This window comes from Anomalospiza imberbis, chromosome 9 (genome assembly GCF_031753505.1).
Source record: "Anomalospiza imberbis isolate Cuckoo-Finch-1a 21T00152 chromosome 9, ASM3175350v1, whole genome shotgun sequence".
Classification (NCBI taxonomy): Eukaryota; Metazoa; Chordata; class Aves; order Passeriformes; family Viduidae; genus Anomalospiza; species Anomalospiza imberbis.
This window is the reverse complement of record NC_089689.1, coordinates 17004170-17030718: the sequence shown is the minus strand read 5'-3', so window position 1 is coordinate 17030718 and position 26549 is coordinate 17004170. Positions and strand designations below refer to the sequence as shown.

The 26549-nt window shown below is 43.2% G+C and overlaps 1 protein-coding gene and 1 long non-coding RNA gene across 2 annotated transcripts in view; both read right to left on the bottom strand.

The window, feature by feature from the left end:
• DDAH1 (dimethylarginine dimethylaminohydrolase 1) overlaps positions 1–4123 on the bottom strand; it is a 53301-nt gene extending 49178 nt beyond the window's left edge. Inside the window, exon 1 of the mRNA XM_068199903.1 lies at positions 3775–4123. Coding sequence (XP_068056004.1) covers positions 3775–4080 — 306 coding nt within the window. The 5' untranslated portion in view covers positions 4081–4123. The remainder of the gene's footprint in view (positions 1–3774) is intronic.
• A 5861-nt stretch (positions 4124–9984) lies between these two features.
• Positions 9985–26549, bottom strand: part of LOC137479452 (uncharacterized) — a 31850-nt gene continuing 15285 nt past the window's right edge. Inside the window, exon 4 of the long non-coding RNA XR_011002264.1 lies at positions 9985–10282. This is a non-coding gene — a long non-coding RNA (uncharacterized lncRNA). The remainder of the gene's footprint in view (positions 10283–26549) is intronic.

The following is a 26549-nucleotide window of genomic DNA, read 5'->3' as shown; positions in this document are numbered from 1 at the left end:
TTAAGACAACTTAGGCAGCAAGAGCAATGTGCTGATGAGGGCTCTTCACAGCAACTAACCCTGCTGTATGTAGAAGGTGAGGTTGAGAGTTTATACTAGAGGAATAAACAATTGAGAGCATACTGCTGGAACAAAAGGTGCTGGAACTGGCAATCTGATCAGTGATCACAACATTTCCACTGGACTTACTCAACTTAAGCATCAAGTGCATTGGTGACTGCACACAGCTAAGCAAAACACCAGTTCGGACATATTAGCAATCTACCTTTGGCTTATTTCAAAAGCCTTTACCTTTCTGCCAAATCAAAACTCCACAGAAACTATGAATTTTAAAGTAATTTCAGAAGCTTATAACATAGAATCATAATGCCTTGAAATAAGTCTGACTTGCAAACAAATCATTAAATGCATGACTAATTTTTCTACTTTACTAAAAAAATACTGGGCTCTTTCCCAGCACTGCCTGAACATGACCAAATTTAATTCAATTCTTTTTTTTTCTCCTTACAATAACTTGGAGCAAGAACAGACATAACCGTAGATTTTATTTTGTTTTGTTCCAGACAGACAATCAGTAAAGAATCCAGTGCTGCTGGGGGGATAAGCAATAATATCTATAAAGCCTGAAAGCTCAATCAATGCTATTACAAACTACTGCAGAAATTTGTCTACTGCATAGTGTTACCATAACTGTGGTGACAAGCCTTCTTAATAAGGAGTCTAGTCAGTGAAAGAAAAAGCTGTATCCTTCTTGAATACTGCAATATAGGTTTCCAGTAGCATGAAACAGAGGAGATTAAGAGAGTACTGCTCAGTTCATGCATCTGGCAGACAGTTTATCAGAAGGCAGAACACATCTGAAACAGCACTGCTCCAGCTGTGTATGCAACCAGGCTGTTGTGTTTGGGATGCACCTCAGCCATCCCCTGTGCTCTTCAATTTTCACTGGCCTGATCAGGCTTCAGAGTTCAACCAACCACAAGCCTCTTTGGCAGGCTTCCTGGACACAAACCCTCCCTCTATTAATTACTTGCAGAAATGGTGCTCTACCACCCTGTTTCCCTCATCCTTTCCTTCCTCCTCTGCCCCTGCCTGCCCTGGACAAAAATACATCTAACAGTTAAGAGACCAGTAAGACGCATCCAGCTGAGTCCTGCCTTATAGGGAGGCTCAGGTCAGGAGTCCATGATCAGGAGTTAGGCATTACTGGGTTAAGCCAAGCATACGCCAACTGTACTGCTAAAATATTCATGGGTTTGCACTTATGTTACATAAAAAGAATAAGAGATTGCAGTTTGAGAAACCAGTGCTTACGTAGACTGCATCCACCCTCTTTCCCTGTCACCAGTACAAGTGACAGTGCACTACAACAGTCTTGGTTCACTTTCGTAACAGCCAACTGATGTAGGACCCTTCCTTTCCTGGGGCAGCACTTTGCACTTGTCTCTGTTCAACCATGAGGTCTCCATGGGTCAGCCCCTTTTTTCAGTCTGGTAAGGATCCTCTGCACAGCTGAGACCTCAATGGTATCACTCCTCACCCTTGCCCCAGTTTGGGGCCACTCACAGCTCAATAAAGATGCCTCAAACTCCTCTAGGTCACTGATAAAGGCAGATTTCACAGGACAGATGGTAGGACAGACCCTGCAGCAACATCACTTGCCACTAGACTCCAGCAACTATCTAAATGGGGAATTCAGAGACAACATAAACCTCAGAAAATTATCTTGGGAGGCTGCTAACAGACACTCACTGGGATTAGCAAGAGAGTCAAGAGCAGGTGCTGGGCTCCCACAGCACAGGGTGCCCACATGCCTCAGTGCCTGGACTTCCTGAGCACCTGTGGTTGGTACCTCCAGAACCAAAGCTGGAGGCAATAAGAGCAGAGAGGCTTTGGGTACACTAGGAAACAGCCTCTCATGCAGCTCTTTCTGGGGGCTCTACGAAAGTGACATTATCATAGATGTTTGCCAAGATGTCCAAGGCACACACCAAGCCCTCCGCCACAGCATACAGAGCTCTGGGTAGGCATGTGTGCATTCCTGCTTTCTAAAGCCTTTGCCATTTCACTGTTTTCAAAATGACATCCTGGTCACTAACTACTCAACACAGCCACCCCAGCAAAACAAAACTGACAGTAACCATGCTGGGAAGGGGAGGATGCCTTGGAGAGGAGAGGGATCAGGAATAGGCAGGTAGCATACTGTACAAATGAGCACCTTGTCCCCTTTTCTACAAGACACTGCTGTAATGATGTTACCAGGAGGAAGAATTGTTGTAAATAACAGTTAAATGTTCAGACAAGCACTACACTGCAGTGTCCTGCATTGTTATAACTTTAAAAGGATACTTGCTCAATTTTTTTCGTTTTTCCTTCATAGAAAACTCAAGGGAGGGATTGCTCCGTCATTCAAGAACATTAATAATATTCAAATGATGCCTGAAAGCTGTGTCTCTCTCTTGTTCGTGACTCTGCCTGGACAAGTCACTCATGAAAAGAAGTAAATCCCTCCTCCTGAAGGGGAAATGGTACAAATGGCAGCAGGACTTACAGAGCTACATATCAGCATGTCATAGGAAGCACCAGTGAAAACTCATTTTGATTCTCGCTAAGAAACAGCTGCTTCTGACAGTAGCGTGTGGTGAACACTCTACTTGGGTGTTGTCACCTTAAGGAGCATTCAGGGGTGTTACAAAGAGTAAATACACATGGTTATGTGTGCCTGCGGCAGTTATGCACAAGAAGTGCACGTGTACAAGTTGAATGCAGCATCTCAGATGTTACACCGTTGGGGAGAATTTAAGAAAACCTTGCAATTGATAAGAGAAAGGCACTATGTGAAAAACACCAAAACCAAGAGGAGCTATTGCTGTACTAGAGCTAGTGGCCTGTCCCACTGGCACAACAGCACAGGCCTGTGGATCTCACAATGCACTATGGTACCAAACATGGGAAATGAAAGAGACAAGAGAAGGATTATATTAAAAGATGCTTACAGAAAGGCAGGCTGTCACTGCTCATTGAGAAGATAACTGGGTGGCACTTCAATGCATGCACTGCCTAATGAAACTAGTTTATGAATGGGCTGAAGACATTAAGAAAGTACTAAGAAAAAGTAAGGCTCCTGTGGGTGTGCATCCACCACACCTCTCTCCAATGAGATGGCCTGTGTCCCCCGGACATGAAGGGGGCCTGCAACGGTTGCACGAGGAAGGTGACATCAGGTTCAAGGGCATTAAGGCTGACACCAAGTACAGCAAAACACACACCAGCTTTTGTGCACGGGCCAGCACATACAATTATTACAGGCGCCAGCGATGTACTGCCTGGGGCTGAGCTCGGGTTCAATGTGTACTAAATAAGGGGCTTGTGGACTGAGCAAGGCTGCACCGTGGACACAAACCCGCACAACCTTGCCAGCGACCCATCCCGCCGGACGGACTGGGCACGCTGACACGGAGCGAAAGCCCGCACGCCCCAGAATGGATGAGTCATAGTTTACACTGTCTATCCACTTGCCTCCAGGAGCGGAGCATCGCTCTCCAGGAAGCCCAGCACGGCGGGGCTCCGCCGCACAGCGAGCTCGGCTGCCGGTACCGGGCTGAGCCGCTGCGGGGCCGCTCCCGCCGAGCAGGGCTGCAGCTCCGAGCGCGGTCCCCTCTCCGCCGCTCCCGCCGGGGGCTGGGGAGGGCCCGGGGACACGCCCGACGGCGCGGCCGTCCCGAGCTCACCTGCGCAGGCATCGCTCCCGGCCCGGCCCGGCCCGCACCTCACCTCCTTCCGGCGGCTGGGCGCGCCCGGGCGGGTGAGCAGCGCCGTCTCCTCGCAGACCACGGCCACATCCTCCACGAAGACACAGTCGGGGAGGCTCTCGTCGGCCGGCAACTCCAGCACCTGCAGCCCCAGCTTGCCCCGCAGCACACCCACATACAGCTGATACTCCCTCTCCGCGCGGGCGAAATCCACCTCGGGGCCCGCCACGCTGCGCAGCGCTTGCCGGCACAGCGACTCGGGCAGCGCCCGCACCACGGCGTGCGTGCAGCGCCCGAAGGCGGCGAGGCCGCCGCCCAGCCCGGCCATGCTGCGCGGCGGAAGGCGGAGAGGGGCGAGGGACGGCGGAGAGGGGCGAGGGACGCGCGGCCGCCGCCGGCGCTGGCAGAGCAGAAAGCGCCGCCCGCGGCCCGGCCGCGCCCCATTGGCTCCCCACCAGGCACATTTCCATGGGGCCGCCGCCGCCGCGCCCCCATTGGCTGGCGGCGGCGGCCGGGCCGCGCCATTGGCCGCCCCCGCCCGGCGCCGCTTACCTGTGCGGGCGGGCCCGCCGGCCCCGCGTGTGGCCTGAGGGGCGGCGCGGCCGCGCAGCCCCGTTCCGCTAGTTCTGTGCGAAGGCACAGCTGTGCTGACAGCCTGCTAAACCCCGCGGCCAGGCACATTCTTACATCCATTCCAGCTGGGGTGGGCAGGGGGAAGGCTGATGAACCTCGGGCTCGAGAGTGCCTTGGCTTGGCCACCTGCGAGCCACTTGCCGCTGCCTTCTTCCCTGGTGGCACAGCTGAAGACCAGGCGGTTCATGTGAGTGACCAAAGGAAGAATATCCCATGACAAGGGCAGTTCCAAATACAAATCCTAAGGAAATAAGCCCAGCCAGCTCTCCTGTCACGGCTTTGTACAGGGCACTCACCGGCAGAGCGTGTCCGCCTGCTCCCACTCCTTTATACGATTAAGGTTCCACCTCTGCGGATTGGAGGGACACGGGTGTAGTGCTCCACCTCTGCCTCAGGGACTGAAACAATTCGGATTTCACACGCTTTTCCCTAAACAAACGCTTCCCTCTGTTTCATTTTCTCCAGTTTTAGCCTGATTGGAGGTTATCCTGGAGGAGGGCCAGCCCTTGCCAGAGCCCATCTCTGACTCCCAGGCACTGGGCCAATGAGTCTCTGTGCCACACCTCGCACCATAGGCAGCATCCACAGCACCAGTCCTCAGCTGCCCTGCTCCTGCTCCCAAGCCCCCCAGGCATCTCCAAGGTTTGTCCTCACCGGTGCAGACAGGAAAATAGAAGGAATATGAATTTTCCTTACAGCTCTGCTTTTGCAAGTGTCCCTCTGGTCATGGTGGGGACCCCACTAGCACACAGCTCTGTGTCCCCCCTTCAGAGCTCAGACAAAACCCGGGCAGCTGCCTTGGCCATGCTGTCACAGATATCTGCAGATGTTCAGCATTTGAAAATATGGTTAATGAACAGCACGAAGGAAATACCAAAGTGTGTTGCTAAAATGGCAGCTCACTAGATTTTCATCTGCATTTTCCACACGTTCTCCAAATATTCTGTAAAGGCTGCTTTTACTTAATGTGCATAGGCCCAGTTATTTGAATAACTGTCATTCACTGAATAATGTGCAAATATTACTTTGCTTAAACAAATGGACAGGTAATTGAGTTGCTATCATGTAGGACATTTCAAATTCTTGAAAAACCTCTGCAAGTAATATCATACTGTATCTGGTATATCCTTCCACCGTTGTTAAAGCCCGCTTGGACTTATTACATATTTGAGATATAGCCATTGGCAGAGTTTGGTTTTCTTTTAGTTAGCATCACATTTAGCCAGAAGAAAATGTGCTACTATCCAGTAACTTTAAAACTTGCCAGGGTTTCCAGCAGCCAATGGATTGGGAAGTTATAGTCAATACAGATGTTTTTGATATCTGCACTTTATGAATTTGTAAGTGATGACAATTTTTAGATCTCACTGAAATTACAGGCTATGAGGTGATGCTACACTGTGACCTCATACACACGACATGCTCCCTAGGACAATGAAGCTTGCCCCAGAGGCACAGTCACCAGTCCACTCAGGTGGCCACAGCTGCTCCCTGGGAGCTGGTCAGGTATCACATCTGACAGCTCCTCAATACCTTTATGAGAGACCAGGCTGGAGAATCTCTTTGTGAGACACAGTGCTATGAGACAGTGCGTGCTAGGCACACAATTGTGTGTTGGAAATACACATCGTAGCTGTTTAAACAAGGTTTCAGAACTAATGACTACAGTAAAAAAGTTGTCTATATTTCCATAAGTGTATAAAACTGTGCAGTTTAAATACAAATTGAGATCTGTTTTCTGATTGTGATTATTGTTCTATTATTTATGGTGAATAGAAAGGCATCATTAACAATCTAGGAACAGATGCACCCAGAGAAATATTGTGCATACTTATAATAAGATAATCAAAATATCAGTTTACTCACAAACTAACATTACAAAATGGGATGTGTTCACATAGTCTAATGTGGGAGTGTTGTTAAAATTCATCATATGCAGTAATGCAAAATAGGTCAGCTACAGGCACCAATATAGTATTTAAATATTCTCTACCTTGTTGAATATCCAGTATTTTCCTGTAACTATGTCCTGCTGGAGAGACTAGTAGAAAGAAACAAAGCTGCCCCCAGCAAAGAAAAAAACTGTGTCAGACTATGGAAGTAATGCCGAGCAATGAAAACTATGCTCCTGATAGAATACAGCCTGCAGACCGCTTAAGCAGTATCACAGAAGAGTGGTATTTGGAAAGGAGAAAATGCTTCATACAGAGGAGGATGCAAATCCAGGTGTTTTGTGACTGCACTGCACAAAGTCATCTGCTGGCAGTGACAGGAAGAAGAAAATTGCTTTGCAAAATGTACTTGAGGGTGCATTTGTGAACAGTGCATTCACAGAGAAAGGAATAGATACTGAAACAGGAGACATGGTTTAAAAGTTATGACAGAAAAGTGTTGATACCTAGAGTAAAATTTTATTCATTTGACAAAAAAAAAAGTAGCATATCAATAAGATTTCTTTTTTCACAGCCACAACTTGAGAACAGTCTGCAACTAGGTAAAAAGAATTACCACAAAGATGAAGGGAGTAATTTCCACAAGGCAGAAGGCAAGCAACAAGCTTAAATTGTACCAAGGAAAAGTACAGAAAACTTTCTAACAATAAAGAGCAGAGAAAAAGATTGCCTGGTAAAGATATGCAGCCTCTATACCAGGTGTTTTTTAGAAGAAGAAACATCTTCCAGGAGCAGAAAACCAGAGATGGGGGAAAAGGATGGATAAGGAGAGGTCCCTTCCAGTCCTGTGATTCAGTTATTACTTTTACACTGGATACTATTGTTTTAGTGAAAGCAGCTATGTAATGATGAGTCTAACGTGCCCAGTAGCAAATACATGACCTTTACCTGGGTCACTGAAGGTCAGAGATGGCCGCTGCTGTTGAACAGTTTGTGTGACTATGACAAAAGAGAATTTGGATCACTGCTGAATACAAATGCATACCACATAGGCAATTGCTCAGGCATGATAGGCAGCTGCAAAGCTGGAAAACATTTCCCATTGCTTGGAAATGCTGGAACATTACCACTGTCCCTAAAACCTTAATGGACGTCTCTCGTGCTATTAATGAAATGCTACTTAAAACTCCGGAGAGTGAAAAGCCAGGACAAGACAGCAACTGAACCATTCAGTCACCAGCACATCCCACTGTAACAAAGGGAGTCTGCCCCAGAAAGATGGAGAGGAACTGAATTTCACTTTGGAAAGGAAGAGAAGTTTAAGTGGCTTCTTCAGCTCGATAGAAAACTGCAACTACTGCACAGCCAAACTCCATTATTAACACTGATCTGCTGGAAAAGCTCCCATTATGATCAATGGATCATTCTCTTAGAAGAAGTACATGACAAGGTCTTATTCACAGCCATAGAAGAGAAAAATGTTACTTTAATCATGCCTTAGATACACAAACAGCAACTCAAAGGGGTTTTCACCCAGGTAGTTGTCACAAGTTTTCTCTTTCTGCTCCTCTACTGTAAAAAAACACAGTGACTCAGTGAGTCAGTATTTCTACTAAATAATTATCTGGGTTCCTCATTTAGAGAAGCTGAAGACATCGGGCAGGCAATAAGGCACTTCACCCCACTGCATGGACAAGCTCCCAAGTGCTTTTACATTTTCCAAATGCTGAACAGATTTGTTTGCTAACTATTCTTTACATAACAGATACTTCTGGAAGAAGAGACTGTTTATGCCATCCAGAACTTCTTCTGGATGGCATCAGTCAAGAGTGCAGCTGCCAGCCTGTAGAGAAAAACTTTTGGGGCAGCATTTTCCCTTGCCTGAGTTGAACCCATGCTATCTCGGTGTCTTACCAGGGTCAGATAAATTCTATATATAGCTGGTTCAGGGGAAACACAATATTTGTTTTGTCTGCTATGGGATAATGATCTTGGTGTTTCCTCAGCTGGCATTTTGCATCCAGCAGAGAAGGAGGAATTCCCATGAACTGACAGCTACACAGTTGTTGGGAGAAAAAGCTGTCAGAGGGTGATTCTTTGCAAGTCAGCTTTGGCATCACTGTTGCTGTGACACGGCCCCAAGCAGCCTGGACAACATGCAGAGGCACAGGGCATTCCTCACATTTGTAGTCTTCCCACGTGTTGTGTTACAATAGATTGCAGTTATTGTGTACAACCAGAATCAACTTGTGGATTTTCTTGGCTGAGCAAACAGATCACTGAGGCAAGAGCTGTAGGATTCTGACTGTTTACTTTCTGCGCTCCCATCTCCTCACCTTCACCATGCCTTATGACCACTTTTAGCCTTCTTTCTATGCAGAAGAAAGTCACTCCTTGAATTAAAAAAAAAAACAAAACCATCGGTTAGGTATCACAGGTATGAGATGAAAAAATGAGATTTGTAGTCTGTGGAAATTTATACTGAATTAAATTAGTTAACATATCTCTTACAGAAAATGATAGAAATGCACCATTTGTGTCCCTGATGGACAGACTTCCCAGAAATATGCCAGAAATGCTACTCCAGCTAAGAGAAGGAAGAGACAGAGCTAGGAAAAGTGTCTTGCAAATGGTTCGTGTTGTGACTGCAACATATCAATATTTCTGCTATCAACAGCATTTTTAATAAAGTATGCTATTTTATAAGCTTGGCAAGAAAGCATCAGCTCTAGCAGTAGAGGGGGAAATGGTTCATGCCATTCATACTTATGCAGCTACTGTTCAATGGGTCTCATGAATCCAAAACCAGCAGCTGTGAAGTGCTGTAGGTGCCCACTGTGGGGCTTCCTGAGAGAAGGGTGGGATAAAGCCTTTGCTAAATCACAGCTGCTAAACTGGACTGCACTGATACAAGAGGAAAAATGCATATGCTGGGTTCTTGCCTTCCCCTCATATCTACCATCAAAACTATGTCTTGATTGCCTAAAAAGGTGAATGCTTAAAAATGCTGATGGATGCAAGTTAATATTTTTGAACGGATCCAAGCCCTTTGGAATGTAACTTGAGTTACTTTTTAATGTTTACCCTAAGACTCCACTTCCTTGTTGTAGAGCAGTTGACCAGCTGGCAGCACCCTGCAGGTGTGGCACACTGTCCTTCCCTCACATTGCCTGAAAAGCCCTTGCAAGCTCAGCAGGAAGAGGCAGTGACATTTGGCTGTAGCATTTTTTGCTTTTCATGGTTTGCATTTCTCATTCCTTCTAGCAGCCAGCTGCCTGAGAATTAATTCACAGCCTTTCTTTTCAGTTAGGCATCTTTTGCCTTGATTTATAAAAGCTTTGTATATTTTTTGTGTTGACTTGGTCAATAACTTGCAAATACAACTATGAAGCTTTAAATTTATATGAAACTTGTTAAAGTGGAATTAGCTTTTATAGCCTCATGAAACAGAACATATGTGTGCATATATATAGATATACACATTCCTATATCTGTGTGTATGCACACGAGCCAACAACTTTGGGATTTTCTTTGTGTTCCTGCAAAGGGCAAGGAGTTCTTTTGCCAGCTTCCTCAGCACTGAGATTAGTGCTGGAGGCAAACAAGCAGATAAATACATCACAAATCAAGTTAAGAAAGTTAAAGATTTTCAATAGGCTTTTCTACCAAGTTTATTAATATGCTGTCCTAAGTGTCAGAGTTAAGAGGATGAAGGCTACATGGAGCAACTATAGTGTTAGCATATCCAGGTGTCAATAACTCTTGCTATCATTCACAACAGAACAGGCTTGAAATGATCTTTCTTCTTCAAAGGGGAATGTTTAGCAGCTGTTTGACCCACCAGAGGGGCCCAATGGGTAGGTGCTTCCAATGGAGGCAGATAATATACAGCGAGTTACACCGGTTGGAAGGCTTGAAGAGGCAATGGGTGATCAGTGTGTTTCATTTGAACTGCTGTTCCTCATCATTTAACCAAGAGGTTTCCAGATACCTCAAACTCACCAGCTGAAATAGGATGGAGAAATGGTGCAGTTGAGGTACAGTTCAGAAAAGGGCAAAACTCCTCCCAACAATGTCACTGGCAAGTATTGCCACCACACATGACAGAGATCAGAGGCAGCACAGGGGATGCTGCCTGCAGCAGATAAATCTGCAGGGCACTGCCTTCAGTAGATAAACCCTTGATGCACCTAATGTTTCATTCTCAGGGGTTGCTGAGCTGAAGCATCTATGGGCTTTAAAGTCTGTTTTTCAAATACCAGTAAGAAGACCAGAACTTATCTCTGTGTATTTGGTATTAGAATCATGTATCCTTGTAGTGCAAAAGCTTTGCCATGGTGTCCAATTTGAACCTTTCAAGGCATAACTTCTGCCTGATTTACCCTCAATGTCAATTGAGAAGAATTTGTCTTCAATGTGTTTTAACTGTCTTTCAAGTACCCATAGGTTGCTGCTAGTTCCTTTTTTAGCCTTCTCATTTCTTAACCAAAGAAGCCTAGCTCTCCAAATCTCTTTCCATGCCATGTTTCAGACCCCTAATTACCATGGTAGTCTTCTGCAGGGCAATCTCCAGTTTCTCAATCTCTTTTCATGGGGCAGCTCTGGACCAGAGACAGTATTCCAGATATGGCCTCACCAGTATCAAGTAGATGGGGGTAACAATTTCTCTCGGTTTACTGGCCATGATCATCCTGGTGCAGCCCAATATACTATCTGCATATTTGCACACTTTGAACCTGGAGTCCTCAGTAACCCTCAGATCTTTTTCTGCAGGGCTCCTGGTCAGTTCCTATGGTGTACGGATCTACCCATTTGCAAACCTTTGCAGTTCTCCTTGTTGATCTTCATGAAGTTGCTGTTAGCAACTCAGTTTTCACAGGGTGCATCTGAATTCTCCCACCAATCAGTACAACTCAAAAGAAAGATTTCCACCTCAAGCATATTCAAACCACAATGAGAAAAAGGTAGATTAAGCTGATTTACTGCTGTTAAAATCAACAGCAACCTTCTATACATAATACTATGTATACCCTCCTAACCTTTCAGTTGTTTAGGAAGAATTCTAGCCAAAACCAGCTCCTTCCTCTTAGTTATGGAAATACACCTGTATTCAGCTCCAGGGACCTATATCTAGTTACACGAATAAAATATCTCAATCACCTTTTCTGACCAGTTTCTTGTCTTGAAACTGATGGCTATGAGTCTTTTTTCCCCCCTGAAATCCTGAGAACTTGTGATGACCTGTAAATTACTGTTTGCTATGTGCTGCAGGTGTTCTGCACTAATGCTTAAGCTTCTGTCTGATTTGTTAATATATAGATTTTTCTGTCCTTCTACATTTGATAGCAACTTAATATTTTGTGGAAATCCAACTGCTTTAATTTTAGGTAGACATGCAAACACTGCTAACCATGTTATTGTAAAGAACTGAGTGTTGTCTTAATAAACGGCTAGGAGAAGTCGGTTCACACAGTGAATGTGTCTGCCAGTAACTTTACTGACCATGTAAATTCAGATCTGTTTGAAATGTACTTGTGAAATCAAATGCAGAGGACCAGTTATGCCTTTTACAATCTAACTGCAAAGACAAAATCAGCACTGAAAGCAGAGACCTCTCACTGATTTCTCTGAAAGCTGTAACAAAAATTTCATGCATTTTGGCAGTACTACTCCCTACTGCTATAAATACATATAGACTAGTGCCTCAAAATGCTCATATTCTTATTCCTTTGAGAATCAAGGAAGAAATACTATATGTTAATAAGTACAGTAAGTGGGGATGAAAGAAATTTTATTGTGCATCTATATAAAATATAATTATTTAATGATTATGATCATAGATTTAGAGTATGGATAGAGATTTAAAGTATAATTATGATCATAGATTTAGAGTATGGATAGAGATTTAAAGTATAATTATCTGCTCACTTTAACAGATGCATTAACAGCAGCAATGGAACTATATACTTATTCTTTTCAGTTGCAAATAATATAAACCAGCTTTTTAATAGCACAGGGGAAAGCATTCTTTCATTGATTTTTCACAGGAGAAAGACTATTTTTAAAGATAATTAATGGTTTCAGGTGATTCCACTTCTGAGTAGTCTTCTTTCAAGACCTGAAAGTCAAAGGCTTGGGGAAGCACCTTGTAAAAAGCAATGTCTGAAGTATCCTAAGTAGGACATACCACACCATGACTCATTTCTCAAATTCTCTCCAAGAAACAGTGAAGATGATAAGACAGTGTCATGTGGGAAGCATTTTTATAACCAACGGTAGGACTGCGGTGTATAAAATGAGACTATAACCCAACCCTGATAAGCAAATACATCAATAACTGATGTATTTTAACAGCTGTTTGAGGTACCAGATGACTTTTGCTGTGTATATTGTCACCTTCTGATTTGAAAGGGAGAAATACACACACACACACAAGTAACATTGTGATTCTAAAATATTCTAATATGTAAGACATAATTCAAGATCAACCAAGTGAAAATACATAATTTTCCTATTTTAAATTTGGCAAATATGAATCTAAAATTCACCAATTTAATCTCTATTCTCTTGTTCGCATATAAGGCTTTCTTTCCACTACAGGCTACTTTAATGGGATTAGTTGCCAAAGTCAACTCTTTCCAATAGGGCCTATTTGAATTTGATTCTTTTTTTTTTTTTTCTATGCATCAAGATAAATCTTTCCTAAAGAAAGAAAAAAAAAAGTATCAAGAAATGGCTAGTCAATAACCATATTAGTCCATGTTAGACATTTCATAGATTCATAGAAAGGGACCTTAAAAATCCTCTAGTTCCAACTCCCCTGCCATGGGTAGGGACACCTGCTCAAAGCCCCATCCAACTTTGAACACTGACAAGGATGAGGCATCTACAACTTCTCTGCACGACCTGTTCCAGGGCCTCGCCATCCTTCAGAAAATAATTTCTTCCAAACATCTAATCTAAATCTCTCTTAGAGAGTTTTAAGTTTTTAGCTTAAAATTATTCCTTCTTGCCTCCTATCTTGCCTATGTAAAAAATTGCTCTCTTTTTTATAAGCCCCCTTTTAGTACTGGAAGGCCATAGTGAGGTCTCCCTGGGCCTTCTGCTGGCTGAACAACCTCAGTTCTCTCAGCCCGTCTTCATAGGAAAGGTGCTCTATCCTGATAAATCATAAAAAGTTGTGCACACATCTACCCTGCACGGGCACACCGATCTCCATTACATGCACAAAGATTGAGTAGCTGTATAAAAATGTTGGTGCCTAAGAATGCTGTTTGCATATTGTAAACTGCAGCAAGTGTGGGCTTTTTGATCGCTTTGCAAAAATAATTTTACGTCCTCTCTCCTCAACATTTTCTTCCAAAATACTCCATTTATTTTTTTCCTAGTGGCATTACTACATAATAATATATAATAGTTTTCTCTTTGTTTCTTTCTTTCAAGATCATGACCCGCACCATCCCCCTGGAACAAGGGAACTGTCAAGGACAGGAAAAAAAATGTGGCATTTAGCCCATGAAATTTGGAAGCCTCCCCAAGAAATGATCATGTTGACTATGGACATCTGTGTCTTCAAAGAGAAATGCAAAATCCACTTCTTTGATCTAATCCTCTGCTCAGTAACACCACATTTATAAACAAACATGCATCATATAAAATCAACATTAACTTTCTCCTGTTGAGCAGGGAGAGAAGGCTCCCTCTGTGCCCATTTTATTTTTGGGACACAACTGGCCATTACAGCAAAGAGATGCTTTTATATAAGGACCTAGGTAGGTGGGGATTTTCAAAACTAACAGCACATTGAGCACTGCCAGTGTGGTAAGTGAGTCAGTTTTTGCCATTAATGCCTTGCAATTCTAACCACATATTCAGCAGAAATCCCACCTGAAATCTGCCTATGAAAGCAGCTTTAGCTCGATCACAGCAGTGGCAGGGAATGAAGATACACATCAGTTTGATGAGCACTAAAAAGTAAATTGTTTGTCCAAATGGAAATCAATAGCTCTCTTCACACTCTTCATTCTTTGGCAAGATCAGGAGCTTTGGATGGCAATTAAAGCTTACCCAGCTGCCAAGTGTCCTAATTATACACAAAAGAAATCCCACATTTCGCCTTTTACCTGAAACGTCCCTTGTGCCACGTTCATCAAGCTCATTACAGTCAGACCTGCTGTTGCTAGCACCGATGTATATTTTAACACAAAACTCCCAAATAAATCCTTGCTTGCGCCCAGCCCCACCAGTGAGGAATCCTCCTGAAGCACTGCAGATGCTCTGTGGTGGTCACCAGCCTCTGTGCCACACAGAGATTTTCACAAGGCCCTTCTGGGCAGTGTTTTCCCTCATCCACCATGTTTCCAGTGTTTCTGACCTCCCATTGAATTTTTCAGCCCACCCTCCCTTGTTCAGGGCACTTCTCATTCATCACTGCCCTCCTGACTACTCATGCGTTGGCCATTTGTTTCTTCTGCTCACACTGAGCTTCCCCACATCCTTTCCAGCCATCCCCTGACCACACAGGATCTGCATTGCTGCCCACGTGTGGGCTGTGTCCGAGGTGCAGTGCTGACAAACTGCACGGAGTGGGCGTGCGGGGCACCCAGCAGGACCTCACCTGCACGGGCAGGTAACCCCCAGCAGGTACGGCACGAGCTGCGTGTGGCACACAGAGCCCGCCAAAGGCAGGGCAGGCTGGCTGCACTTTGATGGACTTGTCTGATTCTCTTGGAAATGAAGCCAAATCTTTTATGTGTTTTATAATTACAGTGTTCATCTACCTTCTGTGAACTGAGGCAGGTCTGGGTTGTGAGGAAAGAGCAGATTTTACTTCCCTCATAAAGAACAATATAGCAAAAATTTCTCATAGAATTTCATAATTACTTTCATTTTACTGGCATGGTTTTGGAGCTGTATAAATAAAAGTAACTAATGGAGATCTGAGTTTGAGCAGTGCAAACAGCTTTCAGGAATTCCTCCTAAACGTCCTTGACCAAAATATGCAATTTTTCCAGAAGTTTTCAAAATGTCTGGTCTGAATCTAATGCTATTAGTGAAGCTGTGCAAAATATGATAATGAAAAGAGCCATTAAATCTTTGGCCTCTTATTTTATCATGATGATTAACATTTTATTATTAATTATATTGGGAAAACCCATTTAGAACCCATGGATTGAAGAGCAAGAGGTCTAAAAAGCTCCAAAAAACCCAAGGTAATATAGCATTCTAGTCAGCCCAACAGCTCTAGACCACATTGCCCAAAACATTCTGTTGCATAAATCACTTTGTTTATGCACAAAATGGTTAGATTATATTAAAGAAGACTAGCTGAACAGGGTTCAACAATATTCACCCAGTAACAGCTAAGCTATGGGAAACATCAAGGGAGAAAAGAAAGGGCCAGAGGGAGCCCATCAGTCCCTGTGAGCCACCCGTAACCTTTTGATTTATGTCTAAGGAAGAGGAAGGTTAAAAGAGTATTGTGAACATTATAAAGTATTTATAATGCTCATGTTACACTTTTTTTGGGACATTTTAGTAGCATTTTGGTTGCAATTTATTCTCAGCCTCTGGTGCACTGCTCTGGAAGGGCAGAGAGGCCTTATAGGCAGGTATGAAAGAATTTATACTGCCAGAGAAGCACAGGGCCACCTCAGAGCTAACAAAAATGTCTCCACTATCAGTGAAAGGTAAAATATTGAACGGCCGATACTATTGTTGATGCAAAAAGGAATCAGAAATTTCACTTCATCTCAATGTGTTATAGTTCACCAATAAATGCCATACTAATTAGCTTTTAATACAAATAATTCACATGCACATAAACCATTGCAAATAAAGCCTGAGGGGAATCCTCCTTGAAGGAGAAAAAGACCAGCTGTCCTGCATCAGTTAGGCACCAAAGGGATGCCCTGCTTTTTCATAAAAGCTCCCAGTCAGTTCTAGGTGAGGGATCATCTATCACAATAGGAAATGTGCCATCTCTCACACTGGTGAAGTGCTGTGTAATTTGCAGTGCTGTGAACATGGTTTGTAGTGATGTTTGATAGGGCCACAGGACATAAATTACATCGTTTGTACATTTAGCTGCTACTGCAAATTCTTAACTGACATGAGCGTCTAGGGGTTTTCCAGCAGTAATGAGGAAGAAGACGGGGAAAAATATATGTTCTGACCTTCTTAGGAGACTTTATTTTTAAAAAGAGAGGTTTAGGAAAAAGCATTAATAATGTCTATATAGGAATGTTTTATTATTACTATTTTTGTTTTGTTGTCAGTTCAACTGGACAACATCCTAATAGGACTAGTGTGCCAAAAGACACAATTTTTTTTTTTAAGGTCTAAGACTGGCAGTATCTGTCAAGATATGCCACAGCAAGACCAGTTTTCTTCTCCTATTTGCAATGATTTATAAGCACTGCTGTCAGGCAATATTTGAGTCTGGAAACCAGCTCCATAAAAAACGATAGCTTATAACCTCTTATGAACATTTTGGGTGCAATATTGATCATACATGCTGACTATTGTGACAGATACTCTCCAGGACACAAAGCAAGAAGGCCCTTCCTGCAGAGACCTTCACAATGGAATTTGAGGAGAGAGACCCCAGTCACAGTGCAAGAGTACATACTCAGATTCCCTGGGGTTTACTGTCATTAAGGAACTGGAGGCTGAAATGTCGGCACACCAATGCCATCCCCAAACCCTGATCCCAGGGAAATGCTGAATGATTGAAGATTAGCAACTACTTAATCCATTTTGGCCTGGAAAGAATTTAAGAAGAATGAGAAGCTTGAATTAAAACTTGAGTAAGCCTGAAGCTATCTTGACATGTTTGTGAAATAAATTCCCTCCCGACACTTTTCTATTATTTCAGTTCTTGGATCATCATTCTTTGCATGCTGGGACCAACAATGCCTTTTATTGTAGCCTGCCCAATTTTCCTCTTGCACACAAAGGGAAAGCTCCCTTGGTGAATGCCAGAGGCAAATACTGCTTTCTCAAAAAGTTACATGGGAGAAGTATGCTTTGGCTTTTGTTTGCATACTGTAAGATTCAGCCACACTGAGAACAGTCTGAGTCATTCATAAATACGGCCTTTGGACTTTAAAGGTCAGCTGTGCTTTTCATAATAAAAACCTGTTAACATAGAATCATCCTGGCAAACACAAACAGCAGTTTTAAGTGAGGTATCACAAAGGACCCACCAGGATGAACACCCCACCCATAAACTGTTGCTCAGCAATCTACAACAAGAAGTAACAAAACAAGAAAGTTTTCAAGTGAAGGTGGTCTTGGAGAGGTCTAGGAAAGCCTACCTATATTTTTCACATACCACAGGGAAGAAGAAGTTGACAGAAATGCCTGACACAGCAAAATTTGAGAATATATAGACACCTGTATACAGGTGGCCAGCTTAGGAAAGAAGCATGCAAAGGACCAGATCATGGATGAGAAGACTTGCAGAGAAATGACAAGAGCTGGCTGCAAATAAGAGAATAACATTTGAGGCCTAGAAAAGAAGCACAAGCTATTTTCCAAACATAATGAAAACCTCAAACTCTTTCAGGGGCTTAAGGGTATTTAAATGCAAATGAACTTCCTTCACTCAACTCAGAATCAAAACCTGCTTAGAAATTGTTGCATTATTTTCTGTTGAGTAATCATAACATCTGAGCATCCAGCATAGTTTGGGAAAGGGCTGCGAGCATGGCAGCTGGGTGTGCATGGGATTATCTCCTGTTAAATAGCACAGATGTCTGCTCTAAATGTCATAGCACCTTCCCAGCTGAGCACTGTTTGCATCTGTTCAGTGGAGACCAACTCCCTTACACATGTGGCCTTTCTGAGTGCCAGTACTCGCTGGAAACCTGCTATTTTTATGGAAATGAGTTAGAAATATGTAGAAAGAGTAGCATGGAGATACTTTTATACAAGAGCCATAATATACTTTAAAATTTAAATCAGTTGATGAAAGACTGTGGGATGACAGACACCAAAGTCCTCCAAGCTCATGCAAGCAGTACTGGGAAGCAGCTGTGCCTTGTAATGCACTCTGCCTCACCTGCCGCCTAAGCCTCTTCCCTTCCATTCAAGCTCTCTGATTTGGATAATTTCCACCTCTTCTTACTCTTTTTGTCCTTCCAAAAGGTGTCTAGGCTCCCATATTTCTCTACAACTCAACTGAGAAGTCTGAGCTGACCTGGTTGTTACTGCAGCATGGCACCCCTTCTGTCACCCTTGCTCTGGGCCACCCCACTGGCTTGTAATGTTTCTTTTCAAACTGACCATCTCTGGTATTCCTCAAAGCCACAGTTCCTCATGATTCATCCAACCTTCATCAGGTTTGGGCTTCTCAGAGTAAGCCTGAGGTCAGTGGCAGCTGCCCTAGGTCCTTGTGACCTCAGTATAAATGCTTTTACCACCTTTAGATCTACTTCTTGCTTCTCCTTTGAAAAATCCAGCCCTGGCCTCATCAGACTCAAATACCATCTCTGATATACACACACCCCTGGTGCTCCTTCCAGGCTCACCTAGACTGACGTTCTCTTCTCTTTCTTCTGTGCCACCTCTCCATAAGTAAATGTTTTGCTAATTCTGCTCAGTTTATCACATCTTGTCTTTTAAATCCCCTCTCAAGCTCCCTCTCACCAGCCTGCTCACAATGCAAACACAGTAATGCCCATTTATTTGCTTCAGCTTTATGCCACATTGCAATATGCCTTAATTCTTTCCCTGGGTGCTTGCCTGGTGGGGTGCGCCAAAGGAGCAAGCTGGGGGGACAGGACTGATTCCTGAACACAGGGGAAGGCTGAGAAGGAACACTTCTCCCAGCTACCCATATCAGTTAGTGTCACCATGGTCCCCACTCCCAGGTTCTTTATCCTCTCTTCTGTCAGCTCTTGGTCATGCTTAAACTTGCATTATTAGGTTCTCTGGCCAGGAAACTTGTGCCATCTCAAAAAAGAGAATTTCTTGAAAACACCTAGCAAATTTCTGGGCACTGCCAATTTACCAAAGGGAAGGCTGCTTCTATTTCCAAATAATATGAAAATTAATTGATTTGGAAACACTTGTTTATAGTGTTTGATAAATGTTTACTCGTTCTGATTAGGAGTGACGCTATTCCTATGCCCAGTTTATTTGTGTGTGATTAGAATTATGTATCATTTCAGCTGACTGCCTTTTAGACCAATTTAAAAAGCCAGTGCTGGAAGCCTTCAAGTTAGCACGTGAAGATGGAAAATAAAACAAGAAATTAGCCACATTTTAGAATATTTGGGCTACTGGATTTCTATTGCAGATATCTAAACGTTGAAATCCCTGACATTGTATTGTTTCCCTGCTCTACACCTAAAAAGACATCAGAGATATTGTCATAGTTTCTACATTTAAACTTGTTAAGGTTTGATCCTGTAACCTCTGCAGATTATGAAAAGGTCTATCCCTAATGAAATATGTATTTAATTTGTATTTGCAGTAATTTTTTTTGAAACTAGACCCAGGTTTATTTCATACAGAAGCCTTACGGATGACATTTTCTTAAGCTTCAAATTGTACTCCAATGAGTAAGATCTTATTTTAACTTGCTTATAAGGATCTTGGCAAGAGCTGCAATGTGCTATTTTATTTGTAGTTAATGTCCTGAAAATCAAGGCATCACAGACATGTTTTCTCCTTTGCTATTAGAGCAGTAGGGAAGAGATGTGCCAGTGATGCCTGAGTGAATTTATGAGACAAGCTGTCACGAAGATGGAAAACAAGGGAAGAAGTGACTGTGGATGGATGAGTGAGTCCATGTAGGAAGAGTGCCTGGAATCCTCACAGGACACACCATGGGGTAGCTGGGACCTGTATATTGAGAGGCATTTGTTGCCTCAATAATGAAGGGGAAGATGAGTATCCCAACCAGGCAGCAAATGGGCTGAAAATGGATAGCAACAACTGGATACAAATATAATTTATAAAAGCATGCTCTAAAGCTAAGCAGAGAGAAACTGATGTCATTTAGAGTCTCAGCCTAGGCAAGTGATCCAGACTAGAAACTCCCCTGAAAGCACAGGTGTCTCTCTGTATTTTAATACACAAAGCAAAATTCTGATTTAGGCTATCATCTAAGTGTATGTGCTTGTATCTTCAAGCACTATTTTAAATTCACAAAGCAAGGGTGATAGACCAAAGATATGTCATTTGCCACAGAGAAAACTGAGCTTAGGAAGAACAGATCACCTTTCTGCCGAGCCTACACATACTGGTGCTGACTCAAGGAAGACTTTCCTAGGAAAAACAGACAAGGAGGATGAGAATAAAATAACAGGCAGAAGAAAAACTGTGGAGACAGGGTGGATATATTCTGCTTGCCATTAAGAGAAGCAGGTTAGGGATGTTATCACTCTTCTCAAGTGTTAATATCTCTGCAAGAATCTGACCTGAAACACAGGGCTCAGCATTGCAGTAACGCATTTTTTGTGTCTGGATCTAAGGAGCAAAGAAATCTATTTCTGCAACAGAGCTTGGACTTTAGCTGGGATAGTTCTCCCATCCTTCCTGCCCAGTACCCAGGCAGTCACCTCAGAGCTCACCACACACAGGTACTTGGAACTTGTTTTTAAAAGTCAGATGTCAAAAGGACACCTTTTTCCTCTCAAAATGGAAAACTTCTTGTACTAGAATCAAATAATTGAAAAGTTGCTGAAACAAGAGAGTAACAGTTAATCCTGCCCAAAGGGTAGATCTAAATTCTCCCTGGAAAGGCTACTGCATTTGGGATTATATATAGTGGTTAACCAAATATTCAAGGGACATTAGTAATTACCATAACATCCCACCACTTACTCTGTCAAATGTACAATTTATGCAACAAATCCATAACTTCAAAAGGAATTTGTTTACTTTAGAAATAGTTGGAAATACATTTCCAACCCACAGTTTTTCCCCCAATGCCTTCCTGTCCCCACCTCAAAAATGCATGAAAGGCTTCTAGGTGTTTTGTGCAAACACCTTTCCCAGGGAATTTTCCCTCAGTGCCATTCACTTCTAATGTGTGCCATGCCAGGGCACACAGCTCCTTCCTTTCCCTGCTGTCCTGGCAGAGGTGTCTGCTGGCTGCCAGTAGGAGATGGCTGCTCCTGCTGCTGGCCCCCAGGTCCAGAGCTCTCCTGCTGCCCCCTGCATCCACTATGGGGAAAGCCAATTGGCTTTCAAGCTCAATGGAGCAGGGGAAGAGGGTCACAAAGAAGGTTGCTGAACAGAAATCAAACGTTATGCTGCCATTTCTAAAAATCTAAGATTTATGAAAAATATGCATCTGGAAGGAGAAATACATCAGGGAGTTGTAGATGGGTGTCAGGAGCCAACAGTTCCCACCTTTCTGCAAAACCAGCACCAGCAGTCCAAGCACCAGAGGTGTACTGGGATGCAGGAAAGGGATGCTTCTCTTAGCTGCTTTACTCTGGACTGCAAACAAGATGCAGCCCTGGCTGGACAGCCACTACCCACAGGGAGCAGCTCCTCTCCATGGAAAACAGCCAACTCTTCCACCAGGAACCTGCAGCTGTCAATGGCAAACCAACCAGCCCTTATGGATCAACTCAGGACCCTGAAAATAAGAGCAGCTAGTGCCAACCCCTGTGCTCTTGGATCTCATAGCCCTGATGCTGAGCTGACCCACCACTCCTGGAGCACTTTGCCAGCCAGGCACTGGCCTGCCCAGACTTTCTGTAACCCATAGCTCTGCCATTTCAGTGAGGTGCCACACTGCTAACTGAACGTTTGCTCTTTAACTCTGATGCACGTTCGGTAACTTGCTTCTTACCTACACTCTGAGAACAGCAGATGATCTTAGGGACAAGGGATCAGGATTGGTCCCTAATAATGCCATGCTTTTGTAGAAGCACTTCAGTTTATGATGGCATTTATTTAAGACTGTGGAACATTTATAGACAAATGGAACAGAGCAGTGGAATAAAAATACACTTTATAACTTAGGTTTATGCTGTTAACTGACAGTACTGGTAACCAAGAAAGAAGTAGTGCTGGGTTATATAATTTTGCTCAGTCGGTCCAGCTCGACAGGTTAGGCTGAACTTAACTGGTCCCCTGAGCTTGTGCCCACTGCCTTCACCAGGGCCTAGGACAAGGTTCCCAGTCTCCCCCTTCCCTCAGCACAGGCACAGAGCTGGCTGCTCCTTGCAGCATGGCATGATGGCCAGAGAGAGCCTCGGCTGCACGGGAGGCAGCTCCACGCCTGGGCACAGCTTGTGTCCATCTGTCCGCCTGCCCTCTCCCTGGGCACAGCATCACCTGAAGAGCTCTCCTGACCACCCTTCTCCTGCCCTGCTTTCTGCTCAGTTCTGCCTCTGCCCTTGATGGCTCTGCAGCTGAGCCTGTGTTGGCAGAGGCTCATTGCTAAAATAACTCCATAAGGCTTAAAGAAAAGATCTTGCAAAGATATGGGAACTGAAAGCCCCACTTTGTTCATATTTGTCTTCCCTTGGCAGTATGCATGCCACAGGGCTATCATCTTGCTTCCAGGCTGAAATAGAAATGCAGTAATGCATACTTGGGAAGTTCTATCATTGCAGTAATCATTTAATAGTGACAAATAAGACAGGGAATAAAACAAACAGATGGAAAATGGTCACCCCCATCCATGAACACCTGCTCTGGGATGCAGTCTGTAATGATCTATATACACATTAGAGACAAAATTACTTTACCACCTGTTGGAGAGTATCTGTTCAGATCTGGGAATCAACAGTCTAAAAAGTACCTTGTAGTTTTGAAAATAACAGATTATCTCATTCACCAAAAAAGCTCTTGAACTGGGAAACAAATCAAGAGTAAACATTTTCCTTAAAGAAAAGCAGTATGAGGCCCAGCATTATTTGCCCCCCAAGACAAGTCACCATCATAAACTTCCAGGACTTTTTCAAATGTGTGTTACTGAACCTGATTTTGTTCAAAAGAGGCATTCTTCTGACTACAAACAAGGTGAAGCCTTTCATACATTTAATTGCCAGGTCTTGGGGCATTTAAGCAGAAGTCAAGAATTTTAAAGATTTTTAAGGCTTCTGAAGCCCATATTGAAACCTACCTACTCATTACTTCTGGAAGGCAAGGCCGACCTGATGGAATGGATAAGCAAGATTTTAGGAGCATAATAATACTGGCAGGCATCCCAGTCTGAGTACAGTTTACATTTAAAAAACCCTTAGCAAGAAGACCTTACATCTGTTCCCTCAGAAAAATTAGCTGTGTTTATTAGGTTTTTCCAGAGAAGCAGAGAAATGAAGCAAAGAAAGCATGCCTCTATTCAACAGCACCCTCTCAGCAAAAGCTTCCAGTCTCCATCCTTCTGCTGGAATGTATTTTCATTCCTGCATTTTGACAGTATCTCAAAATGCAGATGGACAGAGAGCTCTTATGTAAAACTAGTGTGGCTTTGTGCTATGAAGTCACTGTCTGGTAAAATTTCAGCTGTTTCTGTACATGAGGGTTTCTGGTCTTTATTTGTAAGAAGGACATAATTAGGTTTCCACAAACTGAGTAGAAATTTTTCTTTCCCCACTCTACCCTCCCTTCTGGTGTTTATGGAAGAAGCAGAATAGGTCCTGAACATGCACTGATTAATTCTCTTTTCTTTTTGAGTGCATATAAACACATTAAAGCAGCTCATTAGCTTTCCCTGAACAAAAAAGCCCAGGTAGATGGCATCATGTGACAATTAATTTACTAAGGCAGCAGTACCTGTGCACAGACAGAACAGACCTAATTGCGGCACTGGACTTTGAACTGAATCCTTGATGTCCAACAATGTGTTTGAAAAAACTTAATAATGGGAAGAAAAGAAAAGCAGATGTAAACATGGGAAGAAAATTGAAAGCAAGTGGGTTGGATTTTGGTGGTGATTCTATAAAACAAGTGTGAGCATAGAGAATATATATAAAAGCCTTACTGCATACATCAATATCAATTATAAACCATCATTCCAAAAATAACTTTCCCAGCAAAAAAACATATCCACAGGAGGAACAGAAGACTGTTATATAAAGGGATTCAGGGTCAAAAAGGAAGGTCCAAGAACAGAGATCTATTCACAAACTCTGAATTACTTCACCTCTTTGATGGAAAAATACAGGGCAATCATAAGGCTTTCTCGCTTCATGTGGTTAAAACTATAAATACATTCTCTGCTGACCTGCAGGTACTCACTGATGCCAGGCAGACTAAAAGGGAATTCTTGCCAGCCTTTCACTCCTTTTTTTTTTTGATAACAGGTACATGTTCACAGTCCTTAACCACAGCATGGTTCAAAAATTACTTTGGGACTTTTACCAGTAATAGTGGCTATTTTTACAGTCCTCTTGCCTAGATCTGTGGGATTTTCCCCATTAGATAATTGCTATTTTAAGAGTAACTTGTCAGCCAACATGAGAAAGATGAGATCCAAACTTTGCACTGTTTGTGTCACCATCTTGAGTCAGTATTTGGTAATGCTGTAAAACAAATCAGTTTAGGCATCTGAGGCACAGAAACAACCTTTGACCACACCAGGCACTGTGAGTAGACCTGGCCCCAACAGAAAACCATTCCGCGTGTTTCAGATGCTGCCTACTGCTTTTTGGCAGAGAAAACTAATTAACCCTGTATCAAGATGCTGCCAATATTGCTTCTAACCCCTGCATCAGCCACAGGGTCATGGAGAGCCTGGCAGTGTCCCACTGGATTTACCTTTCCTTGCAAAGGGCATCCCTACAGGCACATGTCCTGCTGCTGCTGGCCAGTGTCGAACTTAGAGGAACGCAGATTATGAAAGACTTCAGCTGTATGGGAAAGAAGTTGTTATTTTTCTTCCTGCACAGAAAGGAATGGATTTAGCATGTGCCAGACTTGCCTCTTTTTTTTCCCCTTGACAACTTGCAGCCCATTGTTTATCAAATGGCACCCTGACTCTTCTGTGTCACATTTGCTTTTACTAAAATACTTCACTGTAACTAATACAGTGTGTATGATGGCAAAAATTTTTTTTGAAAAGCAGGACTTCTCTGGAAACAAAGTTTAATATCTCCCACACAGATTAGATGCTAATTTTCTTAATGAAATATTTGCATATAACTCTGCTGCTCTCTATTCCAGATGAAACCAGGATGTTCATGCTGTCCAGATGTTTCATGCTGTCTCTTTTCAGTGTGACACCTGATTACACACATGGTGTAACCTCAGGTACCTGACGTGTTACTTCACCTTCTTCCCTTCTGACCTTTTTTGTTTCCTCTAACTGTTCCAAAAAACACCTGTGTCGTTCTCTGCACCAGAGAGTTTTGGGGCAGGCCAAAACAGATGATCTGTGTCTCTGGCCCACACTGAGGTGATGCTCTATTGCATGTGATCCTGTGCCTTCACCAATCAGAGAATCTGCCAGCAGCTCAGTGGTCACAAGAAGATTTTGGCTGGACCCCAGTGCACTCCAGGATGACAACTGTTCCAATTTGTTAATAGCTTGAAAAATTTAGAGCAGTCTTAGCACTGCTCCAAATCCTCTGAGGCTGCTTAACCTCCCTGCTGCACTGTTGTGGCTATCAGAATCCACCTCCTCAGTCCTCTCCAGTGAAACCGTTTTAATTTTTGCCTTCAAACAGGCAAACTAAATAAGAAATTCCACATGCAGTTCATGAGGACAGCTGGAGTCACCTGCAAGAGCCTGCCAAAGACAGGCAGCTCCACAATGCCCTGCTGGCACCACTGCCTTCTGTTCATCCTTCTCATCCAACCTCCACTCATCCTCATTTGCAATGAAAACATTTTACAAATCTCACTCCCTGAAGTCCGTGCCTATGAACTATCAGACTATCCCGAGGGGTTCCAGGTGGCTGCAGCCCTTCCAGGCTGATAGCTTTGCTGTAAAGGACTAATGCATCAAAAGGTTAAAATATTTATGACCATGAAACAAGACCAGGAGATCTGCAAAGGGTACTTGTACTGTAACACTCATTTAGCATTTTTAAATGGTACCATCTTCTCCTAAAAAACAATATTAGTGTTTGGGTTTTTTTTTTTTTAACAGACAAACAATATTGTTTTGAACTTACTTAAAATTTTCTTTGGAGATTTTCTTGTTCAAGCAGCCACATGACCTGTACTTACTTAAAGAAGGTCTACAGAGCTTTTGCTTTGGGTTTTTTTAGAGTAAGCTGTACTTGTAAATAAGGCCTCTGATGACTAAAATGGCATGGGATCAACGTGTGAAGCTTTTTCAGGCTGTTATTAGAAC